This window comes from Sarcophilus harrisii, chromosome 2 (assembly GCF_902635505.1).
Source record: "Sarcophilus harrisii chromosome 2, mSarHar1.11, whole genome shotgun sequence".
Taxonomy (NCBI): Eukaryota; Metazoa; Chordata; class Mammalia; order Dasyuromorphia; family Dasyuridae; genus Sarcophilus; species Sarcophilus harrisii.
Genome location: NC_045427.1, coordinates 322916711 through 322932934, shown reverse-complemented (window position 1 = coordinate 322932934; position 16224 = coordinate 322916711). Strand labels below are relative to the sequence as shown.

The following is a 16224-nucleotide window of genomic DNA, read 5'->3' as shown; positions in this document are numbered from 1 at the left end:
ATCTTCTTGAGAGGCTGGAGTTTGAAGGGGCAAAGGGTGATCACAGGCTCCAGCTATCTTTCCCTAATGCAAGTCCTCCCTAATGGATGCAAAGTTGTTTGTTTTAAAGGAAATGATGGAGGATGTGAGACATGGGGATCTATTTTCTCTTGCTGTGCAAATTTAAGCTGGAGGCTCATTTCTCACACTTCACTGGTCTCCAACGTCCAGTATATAGCACCCAAGAATGAATAAAGTCCTATCAGTGTAACTGTGGCCTTTGGGAGGGACCTGAAATTCTCCAGTCTCCCATACTAGCAAAGAAGGATTCAATCTCCACTAGCCACAGGGGGAAAAAAAAAACTACACAGGACTTCCCACCACATCTACCTTCTCATGAGATTTAGGGCAGCAGGTGGGTGTATTGACTGAGTCCCTACCAATGTCCTTTGGAGAAAACATCTTAAAAGGACCTTTAGTGGTCCCATGGCTTCAGATGGGCTTATCTGCTACTCCTGGAAGGGCATCTCTCCTGGCAAATTTACAGTGGAGTGCAAGCAGAAACAGCAGCAATTGATGCTAAAATACTCACATACATTATTAGTTTAAATACAATTGTCCAGGCTTGGAAAGCTAACAGGAAGGCAACCACTTCCTTCTCAGCATGCAGTGTTCCCCAAGCACATCATAACTAGGCCAAAGCTGATTAGTGATTTCACATGGGCCAGTTGGTTTTTGGTCTGCCTGGCCTCCTAGGCATAAGAAGAACAATGACAAAAAACAGTGTTCTTCAAACCTGGGACCACTGTGGTATGTGTGTGTGTGTGTGTGTGTGTGTGTGTGTGTGTGTGTAGGTATGTATGTGTATGTACAAACTCATGCATGTGTATACACACACACACAGACACACACACAGACATATTTCTGTGTGTTTTAATAAAGGGGAAAAAATATAGCTCCATGGTAGCTAAGGCTTTATACAGCACTGTGTACACTGTGGATATGCTGTGTACTGAGAAAGTGGATATCGAAGTGGTGGCTGGAGGGGACACAGTGCCTTTTAGTCAGTGGCAGCAGAAGTTACTGCTACCTCCTCCTCTACACATGGGATGGGTTTCTGTAGGAAATACATGACAGCCTGGACCACCTTGTCTGGTGCGATATTGTATACAGGGTGAGTAGGTTGCTGCAAAAAGAATAGGCAAAAAAAAAAAAAAAAAAAAAAAAAAACAGTTAATACTTTCTTTTGTAGGGATCCTAGTCCATATTAATATTTTTCTATTCTCTCCCTCCAATATAAAAGCTGAACAATCAGGTCTAGAGCAGGGTGCCATTCTAGGTAAATTTTCTCCTAATATCAGCTTACCATTGTCTCTCAGGAACCCTGCCTTAATGCTTAAAGTACCACTCTGGACCTCACTTTCCTCATTTATAAAATGAGAAGGTTGGATCAGATGGCTTCTGTGCTCCCTACCAGCTACAAATCTATGTTGCTATGAGCCTATGTTCCCAATTCAATAATTCAATGCATTTAACTTCATTCTGGCCAGTATAAGTAACTGAAGTCAATAAGAATAGATAATTAAAGAGGCATCAATTTTTAAAAATGGAAATATTAAAAGCAGCAATGGAATTCTAATCTTAAAAACCACTTACAGGAAGGAAATCTTTCTAGGAATATGCAATTTATGCAGATTTCATACAGATCTCTAGGCTCATTTTATATATCTGAATTTTGCTACTGGGGAAAGCTTGAGTTTTCTAAGGTTCTTTGAGGGAACAATGTAAAGGCTGACTCATTACAGGCAATGACCACTATTAACCTAACTGTTCTAAGTATCTGGATATCTGATCTGACCACGATAACCAACCAGGACTTTCTGATTCTAAAAGAAAAAGAAATAGGAGAAGGAAGGCATCCATACATCAGGAAATAAATCATCACATATCTATCAAAAGTCATGGTGTATGTTAGAACATAAATGAAGGAAAAAGAAATTAAAGTTTCTTCCATAGGAAAGAAAACACAACTATTAGTTGCAGGAATTAAAAGTAGCTCCTCTATTCTGAGCAACACCACATTAGGCTTTCCAGGAAAGCTCTAGGTTAGTCCCCAGGTTAAGTGAAATAGTGGCTCAGAAGACATGGTAGATTTAATGCTATGTTCTAAGAGGCTTCCCTCCCAACTTACCAGGCGATTTTCTGGCACTCCTAAGACCACATCACATAGAATCTCTCCACTGCCAAAATGTTGTGCTATGGATAAGCCACTCAGGCAGTAACAGGTGTGGTAGAAGTCCCTTGACCTAGAGGGAAAAAAACACCGTTGAGTAGAACTCCTTAGTAGAGAAAAAGCCCAACAATGTAAGGTTATATATAGTGTCTTTCTTTGGATCAGCTGTCTAATTCAATTTCAAATTTGATTCAGATGCTAAGTTCAAGAGTACAGATTAATAAAATATATTGAATATAATAACAAATACACAGGAATCAATATAATTATAGAAATATAATTTTCCTAAGTGGTTTTATGGAAATACTTTCATTTTTAAGCATTCTGCTCTGCAGACATGGCTTTCATCTCCATTTACTAAGAGAATGGGACAGTTATTTATTACAGATATGCCCAAGAAAAGGCTGTTAAAAAAAAACACAAAACTTCAGGAGTAGACTCAACACTAGAGAAAATCTATTTCCTCTCAAATTTAAAATTAGACTTCTAGAAACAGGCAAAGTCTTTTTTGACAAACTGTCAAGTACTACTAGTCTTGACGTGGACCTTCTCTTGGATGCCTAATCATCAGTAGCAAGCTGGCTAACATAGGAGGCAAGAAAGTGGTGGCTTGTTTGGTTCCCAGGTTGTTGCTTTTTTTTTTTTTTTAATATTAGTATATAAAAGGCATCTTATATATTTGTTTCCCATCATTTAATCAACTCTGTAATTAGCTGTTGTGATTACAATCTCTGTCAGCTAAAATCATGGGCTTTTAAATCCTGTTGTTCTTTTAAGTCAGCCTAATATTTAAGAAAAGAAAAATAAAAGCCCTTATTAAGCCTGTTTGTCTACTTCTGCTTCAGATTCTTGGAACCCAGTGGTGTCATGGGGTACATATGTTTAGGTATGTGTTTGAGGAAGAGATTAGAAATCAGCAGTGGTGTCTGGATCAGGGGCACTCAAGGAAGTTCGGGAAGGGTCTCAACTGGGCCCCTCTCACTTTAAAGCACTAACAATATGAGTTTGAGGGAGAAACAGTGGGAACTAGGCCCTAACCATCCATCCATCATTGGAAATCATTTGATTGCATAGGGATGGTTGCAGATTTTCCATCTTCTGCTTCTCAAAATAGAACTTACTTGCCAGGCTTATCCAGAAGACCCCCTGCAGGGCACTGGCAGCATAGGAGAATATATTCTTGCAAGGCCTGCTGGTGAAACATCCAGCGACTCATACTAAGGGCAGGATCACCTAACAGAAAGGGGAAAGAAAGCCCACATTAAATCAGGCAAAATGACTATAGTAGTAACCATTATGTGAATTAGCCTAAAAAATAGGGTCTCAAGGAGGCCTGTGTGCTTTCGCCTCTGGCCCACTCCGGATCCTCTTGGCCACTGTGGAGCGGCACTCACATCCCTGGTGCTGCAGCATCAAACTGGGTGAGCACTTCCATGTCACAGTTAATTCCAGGTAGTAAATTACACTTTTGGTTTCATCATCTAATGTTAATTCTCCTTAACCCTGTTTTTATACCTGGGAATCTTACATCCCCTTAAGAAATTTATTTAAGTACTTCTGTAAATGATACTGATTTCCTTTACAGTGCTCTAATTAGCTAAGAGAACTCTTAGCAAGAAAAAATGTGATTTTTCTCTCTTTCCACTTCCTAATAATGTCTTAAAATTTAAAATTAAATTATTTTTTCCTAAAAGGATTAGATTTCTCCTTCCCTCTTCCCCCATTTTCGTCCCAAAGGGACGAAATTTTGCTGCCAATGCAGGTAGATAAGACCTTTCAAAAATGAACATTGTTATTAATAAAACACAAATTCATTTCCAAGTATTTGGTCCTATGCATTTTTCCCATTGAAGAATGCTACTGGACCTATGGTATTTTTTTTTGTTGTTGTTAAATTTTTTTTCAACCAGCAAAAATCTACCTTCTTTCCTTCAAATGAGAAATCAAAACAAAGTCCCTATTACACACATATATAGTCAAGCAAAACAAATTTTTACATTGGTCATGTCAAAAAATCTTTTTCTACATTGATTCCTTCGCTTCTCTAATAGGAAATGGGTAAAATGTTGTGTTATAAGAAATGATGAACAGGCAGATTTCAGAAAAACCCAGACAGACTTACACGAACTGATGCTGAATGAAGTAAGCAGAACCAGGAGAAAATTGTACATAGTAACAGTAACATAGAACCATGTTCAACCGTAAGACATAGCTATTCTCAGTAATAAAATGATTCAAGTCAATTCCAAAAAATTCATCATGGAAAATGCTGTCCACATCCAGAAAAAAAACTATGGAATCTGAATGCAGAATGAAGTATACTATTTTTCACTTTTTCTGGTATTGGGTTTTTTGTGGTTTCTCCCTCTTGTTCTGTTTCTTCTTTCACAACCTTATGTAGAAATATGTTTAACATGATTATACATGTATAACCTATTTCAGACTGCTTGCCATCTTGGGGAGGGGAAGGAGGGAGGAAGAAAAGTTTGGAACTCAAACTCTTATGCAAAAATGAATGTTGGAAGCTATCTTTATATATAATTTGAAAAAATGGAATGCTGTTTACAGAAAAAAATATTTCATCTCATGGAAAGTCATTAAATTGATGAGAGTTCTTAAGTCTTTCATAGTTATTTGCCTTGACAACATTTTTGTCATTAAATCATCCAAAACAATTCCAATGATGAAAAAAGCTATTCATCTCCAGAGAAAGAACTGATGGACTCAGTGCAGACTGAAACATACTTTTAAACTTTCTTTTTCTTATTTGTGTGTGAGTGTATGTGTGTTTTCTTTTGCAACATGGAATATGGAAATATGTCTTGCATGAATTCATATATATAACTGATATCAGATTGCTCGCCTTCTCAACAGATGAGGTAAAAGTGAGGGAGAGAATTTGGAAGTCAAATTTAAAAAAAAAATTAATGTTAAATGTTTTTGTACATCACTGAGAAACATTTAATTAAAGGAAATATATTTAAAAAGAAAGTAAATTTAAAAAGCAATATTCCCATTGCATAAATTGTCTTGGTTTTATTCACTTTTATCTGCATCAGCTCATACAATTCTTCACAGGTTTCTCTGAAATCATCACCTTCATTATTTCTTAGAGCACAACAGTATTCCATCATATCATAACTTATTCTGCTATTCCCCAACTGATGGACACATCTTCAGTTTAATGGCTTCAGACATCAGCTTAGGGTCAGGCTTGATGTTTTTTGACTGGTCTCCTTGATGTTTTTTGGGAAGAAGGTTGTGTCTTTCTAAGTCCTCAGGAGCAGCACAAGATATGTTCCCAAAGTGGTCTGAACCAGAATTTTTTGCTTTCCTAATATGAGTTCTATCTAAAAGTCCCCTGATGCTTTGGATCTGGGCGACACATCACTAGGCTGCATCCTTGGGCATTTCAGTAAGCTGTCATTGAAGAATACTCATAGTTTTCTAGCTCTTCTAGTTCAAAGTGAAAGAACTATAGGTTTCCCTTTAGTCTGAGATTTTTGTCCTAATTACTCATCTTCAGGCTTCAGACTGGGTTAGAAGCTGGAACCTCTGAGATCCTGCTCCATACTGGGATCTGATCCACATGGCTGATTGTTTCTGAACTTGCTCTTTGTCTGCCACATAGGACTTAACAACCATTCCTTACCCTGTTATGCCACTCCCCTTCTCAGGCTACCTTCATCCTATGACCCAGAACTGAGCACAGTGAGGCACAGAACTGTCACCTGGCTCCTTTTCCTACACAAATGTAGGCCCCTTTATGCCTACGGGACTCTTCTTGCTCTGGTGCACAGTCTTTCCCTGCACTAATACTTTAGTGTCTGCAGACCTCTGTCTGCCTATGATGACTTGGGTTGGAAAACTATTCACTTTTCAAAAAATCCTGATCAGGACTCAATTTGGTGCATTTTAAAAAATGTTTCAAGTTGCTGTTTGTTTTTTGGGGGTGAGCAGGGCTTCTCATATCTTCCCTCTACACCAACTAGGGTTTTAAAATGAACTTGAAGAGTTTCATTATTTTTCCAGGGCTTTTCCTCTACGTTTCTCTTACCTTAGGAAATTGCCCTATAAAACATTTCCAGCTATTCCCCCGGTTCTAAGGGGCCAGTGACAGACTACCTAAGTTTTATAGCTCTCACAATGAAGTATTATTGTGAATTTTGATAATTGTGCCATCTATCAAGCATGGTGGGACATAATTGTAGGCCAACAAGGAGGAGACCAACAAGGCTGATGGATTGTTTGAGCTCAAGGGTTCTAAGCTACAGTAGGTATAAAGCTGATTAGATGTTTGCAGTAAGTCCAGCACAAGGAATGGGTTGGAGGGGGCGAGAGTGGGAAGGGAAGCAGCAAGATGCCTAAGGAGAAGTAAACTGGCTCATGCCAAAAAGAAAGTAAGTCAATGTGATAAGCAGATGTGGAACTGAGTCTTCCTAAAACTTCTATGCATTTTTAAATTTCAATAACTGAAGCTATAGATATGAAAAAAGGATCTGTGAACAGTATTGAAAAAAAATGACAAAAGATTAGTATGACATTACACAATTGTATACAATGTATTCTTACTGTAGATCTTAAATATATGAACTTTGTCCTATAGCTTTCAGTATTGGACTCCACAACAGCAAGGAGAAGAAAATCAAAATGACTAGAAAGCTATGACTAAGCAACATGACTAATCTGTGCTAATATAATAAACATGATGATGCTACTTAATTGATTGACTTTATCAAAGGATTACTTTAAAGAACCAGACAAAATAATAACAAAGTTCATCTGGAAAAACAAAAAGTAAAAAATCTCAAGGGAAATAATGGGGAAAAAATGCAAGAATGAAAGGGACTTATGATTTCCCTCCCATTATTTCCTTTGAAAATCTAGATTCCTCCAAATGGAATTTTGTAATTATTTTACCCAATACTATAAAGTAACTTCATATCATTTAAACTTGAGTATAACACTAAAGCACAGGCATTTCTGTTATACTGATACAACTATTGAAAACTATGAAAAACAAACCCAACTTTCTGTCTTATTTCTTTAAAATTTTACAGTTTTATTTACATCATTTCTGAATATGTTAATTCCTAGATATTTTATATACTTAGTTGTTATTTTAAATGGAATTTTTCAATAATAATTTGTTCTCTGCTTAGGTAAGTAATAGTTATAATAGGATACATAGAGTTGATCTAATATCTGCAAGCACTCAATCAGTAATGTAGATTCAGGATTAAATTTGTTGCCTCTTACCTTGCTGCCCCCTCCAGGAGGCTTGATATATATCATAACATTTTTCTTCCTTAGACACTCCTTTTCTCACCACCATTATTTTATTTATTTTTGATTTATGAAATAAGACATATATTTCCATAATATCACAGAATAATAAAAAGATGATTACACATGAAACTGTGAACCTATTATGTACAACTTGCTATTCCTTTTAAGTATATACTAAATTCGCCATGTAAATTTTTTTTTCTTTCCCTAACACCCTAGAGATGGCTACCACTAGACACAAATATGAATGTATATATATATATGCATATACGTATGTGTGTGTGTATGTATAAAATCATGGTCTCTTGTTCAAAGTCCAGGGTGTCTGAAGAAGCAAAAGTTTTCCCTTTAAGTCAAAGAAAAAACTTAGAAGGCAGCAATGAATTATGGATAACCTTTTCTATAAACAAAGTACATAAGAAAAATCCTCTAAAATGTGAGCTAATAATGAAAACATCAGTAAGTGGTTCTTCTCACCCTTCCTCTCAGCCAAGAAAGATTATCATAGGACTGATTTTCTACAGCTCTCTCCAGATTTTTCTGATAGTCATAAAAGAGAACCTGTTGACAAGTATGCCAAAAGATCAACAATTCTATTGTATTCTTAGTCCAAACAATTCTAACTAACAAGAACATCAAAAAACCCAAATTCATATTTCTTTTAGTATTTTCTATTCCTGAGGGAAAAAGTCTTCAAAACTCATTTTCTCATATCTACATAAGTAAACAGACTGAGGAATAAGCACAGTGCTCAGCTCAGACTAAAATATGGTCAAAGATCTTTTAAAGACCAGAAAACACAGATCTCTGTAGAAGTTGGAGATTACTAAGGATTCTATCTTTGTGCTATATAAAACTCAACAAGACAGATTATTCCAATGTGAGTGGAGTAGAAATGTGCAAAGATCTGGATCTTCCTTCAAAAGGGGTTGTAACCAATCAACTCATTTAGAATATGAACCAATTGCCAAGTATTCTGACTAAAGTAAAATATGTCCTCTTAGGTAGAACTTGAAAAATAATTTCATACCATGTTAAAATAAGATATTGAAAAATTCTTCTCTCATTAGTTTCACTTAAAGAGACTCTTCTTCATGAGGTACCCCCGCCGTTTTGGAGGAGAAGAAGCTGAAGCTCAGAGAGATTAAGTCACAACCTCAAGTGTCCACTATAACAAGATTAGGAAGGATCTGAGGCAGGAATTGTACTCGGGTCTTCCTACCTCCAAGCTTAGCTCTCCACTTACAGTGCTACCCAACTATCTTATGAAAAAAAAAAAAAAAAAGCTAGTTCCTCCTCCTTTTTCCTTATTGTATCCATATTGTGTCCCTCTCTCTCCACCTTTTCTTTCCTCTTCTAAAACCAATATGGAACTAAACCATTCCCAGATCGTGTATCTTTCTTTACTCCTTTTGTGACCAGTGGCATTTTGAAAGGATGCTTGCCTCTTCATTCTTTATTTGAATGTAAGCACTTTGTGATCTTTTATCCTCTTCTTATTGCTCAAATGTAGTTACCTTTCCAGATTTCTTTTGTGTCTTGTGTTTGCATTTCAGAGATTCTACCCAATTCTGGTTTTTCATCTGAAATGCTTAAAAGTTTATTATTCTATTAAAAAGTCTATTATTTTTTCCTCCATATGCTAGAAATACTCAGCTTTGCTGATTAAGCTATTCTTAATTAAGCATTTGGAATATAATATTCCAATATGTTTTTTTTGTTTTGTTTTGTTTTTTCCCCCAATATGTTCTTTCTTTTGAAACAGTGGCTCTTAGGTCTTGTGTGATCCTTACTTGTAGTTTGATGGTACTTATAGCAGTTAGCAGGTCTTTCTTTTTTCCTTTTTACTAGAAAACCCTGTATTTCAGTTCTGACATTTATGACTTTAAATTTGCACTTTCTTTCAGGTAGTAACAGGCAGACTCTTTCTACTTTTACTTTGTCATTTGGCTCTAACAGACCTTAAGAGTTTTATTTTATGATTTCTTAAAAGATGGTGTCTAGGTCTTTTGTTTGGTCATGGTTTTTTTTAGAGACACTGTTGATTATTAACCTGCTTTTCCTTATTCTGTTTTCCAGGGCAGCTAATTTTGACAGCTAATATATTTTATCCTATTTTTCCAATCTTATAATTTTGTTTTAATATTTACTATTTCATAGATTTACTAAGTTCTGAGTACTCCATTCTGTTTTTCAGTAAGTCCACTACTTCCATAAGTTTTTCCACCTTCTATCTTAAGCTATTTATTTTCCTTGCATTTTTCCTATAGAGCTCTTTTTTTTTTTATCTTAAGCCATTTGCTTGATTTTTTATTGGTACTCTTATAGTTCTTGTGGCCAAGCTATTAATTTCTCTGAAATGATCTTTCTTTAGATTTACCTTGTAGGCGTCTCTCAATTCATAGTACTTTTTTGGGGGGGCTATATTTTGTATTTACTTTTATTTAAACAGTTTCTGGACTGGGGCTTTGTACTGAAGTAAGATTCTGTTCCCTCCTATACTTTTGGATAAGGCAGTCAGACCTTGTCTTGGCCCTGTCTTCTCTGTACACTGGTTGGCACTGATTATGCTATCAGTGATTAAGACTAAGTTCTACCTTCTACATAAATCTGTCACTTACAGTTAAGCTTCTAATGGCTTCTCAACTTCTTCTCTGTCTCCTTTACTTTGAAAAAATTAGAACTAAATATTGGCCGACCATTCCCAACAGGTTGCTAACAAGTGCAGGTCTCCTGCAAGACCTAGATGCTGCCAGATGCTGCAATAACGCTGTCTTCTTCTATGGATCCAACATGACTTTCTTTAGCAACATGCACCCTAGGTGATGTTCTAGCTAAATTTCATGTCATGGCTGCCTAGGCACTGGGGCTTACATCTATTCTGGTTTGTTTTCACTCAGAATGTCATCAGATTGCTGGCGATCTTTTTGTGCTATCCAGAATTGGATGGGGGAGCCCAGAACTATTTTTCTTTGTTTTTCTTTATTATTATTCCTTCTGGTGAATTTTTAGAAATTTAATGGCGCATCTTTTAAAAGACTTCTACTTCCCTAGACCTAATACATCACCTTGTTAATCAAAAGTCTGTTCACTTCATTTAAAAATTATTACTAGGGGCAGCTAAGTGGTAAAGTGGATAGAGCACTAGCCCTGAAGTCAGGAGGACCCGAGTTCAGATCTGGCCTCAGACACTTAACATTTCTTAGCTGTATGACCCTGGGCAAGTCACTTAACCCTAATTGCCTCAGCAAAAAAATCAAAAAAAAAAAATTTATTACTAACAAGATTCAATTTTGCAATCAATCTCCGACAATAGGAAAAGATATGCTAAATCTCTTCTCACCATATTTGTGTTCACTGCTACTTCAAAACTTCAGGGACTGAATTAATTCCCTATCTTCCTCTTTTCTCTCACTTATCTGATAACTTACATAATATGGGCTTTCTCATTCTACATAACTGTTAAACATCATTAAGGAGGGAAGTGTCACTTGAAACTAAATTGTCATGATAATCAATAGGGCATTTTATACAAGAGGAAAGAGGGCTAGCTCCTCCAGCTCCTATAGAAGTAATATCATCTATACAGGATTCAAAAGGGGATGATTCTATTTCAGTCTTCTTTAAGAAATGACCAAAGCAGTTTAAGTTCCTCAAAATAAAACATTATAGGGATTTAAAGAAGTACATCTATTTGCAAGAGAGAACAACAGAATGTATTAATTAGAATGTTGCAATTGGAAATCAGGAAGACCCAGGCCAAAATAAAGCCTGTTTGTGATATTTACTAATCTGTGTGACTATAAACATTTGTGACTTTACCTTTTTAAATGACTTTACCTTGTTAAATCTCAGCTTTCTCAGACATAAAGAGATGCTAATATCTATAGCAGGGGTCCTCAAACTGTGGTCTGTGGGCCAGATGCGGCAGCTGAGGATGATTATCCCCCTCACCCAGGGCTATGAAGTTTCTTTATTTAAAGGTCCACAAAACAAAGTTTTTGTTTTTACTATAGTTCAGCCCTCCAAAAGTCTGAGGGACAGTGAACTGGTCCCCTATTTTAAAAGTTTGAGGACCCCTAATCTATGGTATGTACTTCACAGAGTTGTTAAGATTCAAATGACAATTTGTGGACTTTGTCCAATAATATCCATTATTATTATTCCTCAAGGCATGATTATGTTCATTCATAATATCTATCATAATATTTCAAGCACCTAAAAAGAGCAATATGGATTTCTCAACTAATTATAAATCTCATCAATTCATCCAGCACTGGCAGCTTTGCGATTCACTTGCATCTTATACTTACCTTGAGCATGCAGCGCTCGGTGGAGCAAAGGCAGTAACCCTGCCTGCCAGAAAGAATAACAGCCATCTACCAACTTGTTGCATCGGCCCTGAAATCCACCTTCAAACCTCATCTGCCGGCTTGTCACCCATTGCTGACAACAAGAAACAAAACGGAGGGTTACTGACATCCAGCAGAGACAAAATTCAGGAAAATGATTTTTTTTTTTGGAAAGAAGTTGTCCTTTAGAAACTTGATGTTAGATATCTTCCCAACACTCATTCTTCAATATAAGAGAATGAAGTAGTTATACTTCAAAACAAAATGTAGGCACCCCCTCGTCCCAATCAAAGACATCAAGAGCCAAGAATTATGGCCACCTCCTCTGAAGACTGTCCAGGCTAAGATAACATGAATACTTAAGTGTAAAGAAATGTTTGTAATCTGTTATTTTTCACTAACTTGATCATTTTATTTTAAAATATCCCATTTCTCTTACCTCTTCAGGTAATCTCAAATTTCTCCCTCACTCCCTCACTCAACATATGGAACCCGAGGAAGCTAAAACTTGAATGAGAAACAAATTACCTAAGGTCTCTTAGCAAATCAGTCACACCAAATGAATACAAAATGTACAGACTATAAACAAATAACTGTTCAGTCTAAGTGGTCCACTGATCAGCCCATTAAATGGAGACAAAAAGATCATTTGTTCTGGAGCTTTTAATACCACTCATTCAAAACTGAACACAATACATGCCATTCCCAGGTTGTCGGATCTAATTTTGCTAAGTATACTTGTCTGCTGAGCTAAATAGGTGGATAGTTTTGGTTTTTAGGATGAGTACAACCAGTCAGCTGAGAAAATGTCATTTTTATCTTTTTTTCCCCAAAATATAGCTCAGCTAGATGACTATATTCACCCTCAGAGCAGAGTATTATGTTATAATGTCATGCCAAAACAGGCAAAAAAAGTCCTAACACTGAAGGCAAAAGTTCCTTCCCAACAGGCTGGTATCTCTTTAATTTGTTCTTGCTATGAAAATTTAGTCCTAGTAGACAGCTTTAGACTAGTGGTTTTTAAGTTTAACATTAGTGTTTTGTTAGCTTTCATCACGGTCATTATTCTGAAATTCTCTGAACTAAAATGAATCAATACCAAGGCCTGACATTCAAACCTGAAGTGAAGATTGCACACAAAGGTACTTACTAATAAACACTTCAGGTTTAAGGATTTCTCCTTCTTGAGAATGACCAGTGCTGCCAGTCCACAAAAAGTATAACCACCATGGGCCTCCATGCCTGGCACACCACCAATTCCACCTTCCCAGTTCTGACACCTAAAAAGGGAATGAAATAAAACAAAGCAATCAGCAATACCTAATTGATGCCAATACTAAATGCATGTTCACAAACTAAATATCATTTCTTCTAATAAATAATGAAAACACATTTTAAATTCAATAGTCACATTTCAGAAATTAACAATATCAATAATATCATCTAGCTCTACAATCCCTGGAACTAAACAGTCTTCCTTCTTCAGCCAGCCATTTTGCACCATTTCATTACACTAATATTTTCCCTATCACCACCTCTTTTTCACCTCTAGAACCAAGACTTATAATCAAATTAACAATAAAATTGTCTCTCAAAGGCATGTCAATTGATGGCTATATTATTTATGTTCACTCTTTGGGACTTCCCAGGCTAGCCTGATTATCACTTCTTTATATGTGCTATCTTCCCCATTAGAATATATAACTTGTTAGCGCAGAGACTGCTTCAATTTTGTATTTATACTTTGAACATTTTAGCACATGCTGGGCACACAGTGTTTTACAAATAGTTTTCATTTATTCATTAACAATAAAGTTGCATGAGACTTTCCCCCCCAAAGAAATCAAAGTTTAGCTGAGCTTAAAAACATTCTACCAAAACTAAAACTATTCAAAATTATAACTTCTTTGGACAGCTGAATGGCTCTTGCTTTTGATGCCATGCCTGGAATTCACTCCATTTTTACTTCCATTTCTTAGAATCCCCTTGATTCCTTCAAAATGTAGATCAGTTGTCACATGAAGTAATATAGTCATAATCTTTAGTTACTAGTTGTTCAGGAATATTTCACGATTGAGTTTCAAGAATAAAAGGTTTTTGATGTTTTGTTTTTTTTTTTTTTTTTAAAACAAGTTATATTAAATCACACTTTGAATTACTGTTTTTCTTACCTTGCTATCCATTCTGCAGTACCTTCAAAGAGTTTAGGTGTGATGATATTAGTTAGGGAAGCAACTGAGGCAGCACAGTAAGCACTTCTAAAAAAGTTGACAGAGACAAAAGGGTTCAGTTTTTGGAGACCAATCGTATATTGTTCACTCAGTTTCAGATTCTTTTCCCAGTGGGTGGTAATTATGTGCTTAATATACAGCCACCCCATCTGATTCCCCAATGGAGAAAACTGGCATTCTATTCTCACCTTCACGTGGCAAGTTCACATGCAAAGATATAATGCAGGTATTGAATCCATGCCATTTAGAAATGAATTTACCCTTTCCTTCTGTGATTTAGAATGACTTGATACCAGTGCCATCAACCTTTCAATTCAATATTTAGTAATGGCCAACAATATTCAAGGTATACTGATAGATACTGGTGATTTAAAGACAAAAATGAAAGTTCTAGTCCTCAAGGAGCTTACATTCAACTGGAAGAATCATTTTTGGTAATAGCTTTAATTTGTAATATACACAACTGTTAATATTTATGCCAGAGATATTTTTTGCCAAACTTAATTGTAGCAATTTAAAATTTTTCATTATTTTGTTTATATTGTTCAAGATAATTCAGTATGAGAATTACATACTAATTATTTTCTTTAAGAAAGCACATCTTTAAAAAAATTAAAAAGACCTTCTTATAATGCATATTTATCTGACTAAGAAGCTAGAGAGAGGGCCTTAAGAAGCCTCTTGTGAAAGTGACTTTAGGGTGAAGCTGAGGCATTCAAATGAATACTTCTTGATCACTGATTAAGCATTTTGTTTAAATATATTTCAAAGAAGTCAAACAAGCAATGTAAGGGGTATTAAAAATAAGCTAGCCTAGATATAAAACAGAAACTTTATAGACGTTTTGGTGTAATCTTAATATGTGACAAAATAACCTCTTTAGGAAAATCTATAAAAAAAAAGTTACACGTTTATTTGCCTTCTACTTTATTGTAAAGTACTTAGAAGATGAAGAGGACTTCAAATACATCAAAACAAAAACATTAATCCACCTGAAACACTCAGTTTTTTTTTCCTAAAAGGCAAAAAATGAGAGAATACAGAAATATCCACTTACTTCTTCCCAGATAAAAGCAGATATTATCAGAACTTTGAATTTTTTCTATTACATATCACATAATGAATAATCTTTATTAGCATTACACACCCAAAGAAGCAAAGCATGAAATCCATCAGTAGAATAAAGCAGTATTAGGGAAAATATGAAGTGGTATCTTAGGAACTTTACAAGTAAGCAAAAATTTTATTTGGGATCCTCCTTTTCAGTTACTGAAAAGACCAATGGAGGCCACAGTTCTAAAATCACATTCTCTAAAATCAAAGTCTTCAAAGAGAAAAACAAACTTCCACAGACCCAGAAAAGCTGGTCAAAAGATTGACTGCACTGGTTGAGACACTGGGCCAGAAACCAGATGACCAGAAGCTTTCAAATTTTTAAAAAGGCACAAGTCTCCTGAAAAGATATTGTAGCTGATGTAGAATAACTCTTCAACACTTCAGTCTGGCTTAATTCATCCCATGACCATATTTTGTTTCATTTGTTCCAGTGTCATAGGTCACTTCTACAGTCAATCCCACCTTTTCAGCATAATCTTTTCAATCATCTAGCCCTTAAACTTTGTTTTGGAGAAAATAAAAACTATTTCCTCTAATCACACTCATAACCCCTATTTCTATGGAAGCCTAAGAGGAACAGGGAAGTAAACAGAAGGGTCTCCCTTTCTTTTTGTTTGATAGGGAAATACAATAACCAAACTTTTTAGATACTCTGAAAGTGAGCTTTGCAGACTGTGTATGTATATATTTCATACACACACACATTCTGATACCTGCCTTGCTCATTATCCTCAAAAATATAGGAAAGAAAAGTATAGCCTCAATACATATTAGAAGTAAACTGAAGAAGCACAATATGAGAGCTACAGGTCATATTATTACAACCTGTTTTAACCTGGTTTATTTAAAGCCCAGACAAAACCAAAGAAATGTGATAATATATAAGGAAAAAAAGCTTTGTAAAATATTAAATGTCATACAAATATAAACTTTTTATATTACTATTCAGGTCACAAGTTGCCAATTTAATATGCATAACCATCAAACAAATGTCAATGGCACCTAAGCATAGTGCAGAGTTCCC

General features: G+C 35.7%; 1 protein-coding gene across 1 annotated transcript in view; it reads right to left on the bottom strand.

Annotated features, from left to right (window-relative positions):
- Positions 1 to 864: 864 nt before the first annotated feature.
- Positions 865 to 16224, bottom strand: part of FNTB (farnesyltransferase, CAAX box, beta) — a 76345-nt gene continuing 60985 nt past the window's right edge. Inside the window, exons 7-12 of the mRNA XM_031952721.1 lie at positions 14025 to 14111; positions 13004 to 13133; positions 11815 to 11947; positions 3334 to 3445; positions 2171 to 2285; positions 865 to 1165 (exon numbers count right to left, since the gene is read on the bottom strand). Coding sequence (XP_031808581.1) covers positions 1040 to 1165; positions 2171 to 2285; positions 3334 to 3445; positions 11815 to 11947; positions 13004 to 13133; positions 14025 to 14111 — 703 coding nt within the window. The 3' untranslated portion in view covers positions 865 to 1039. The remainder of the gene's footprint in view (positions 1166 to 2170; positions 2286 to 3333; positions 3446 to 11814; positions 11948 to 13003; positions 13134 to 14024; positions 14112 to 16224) is intronic.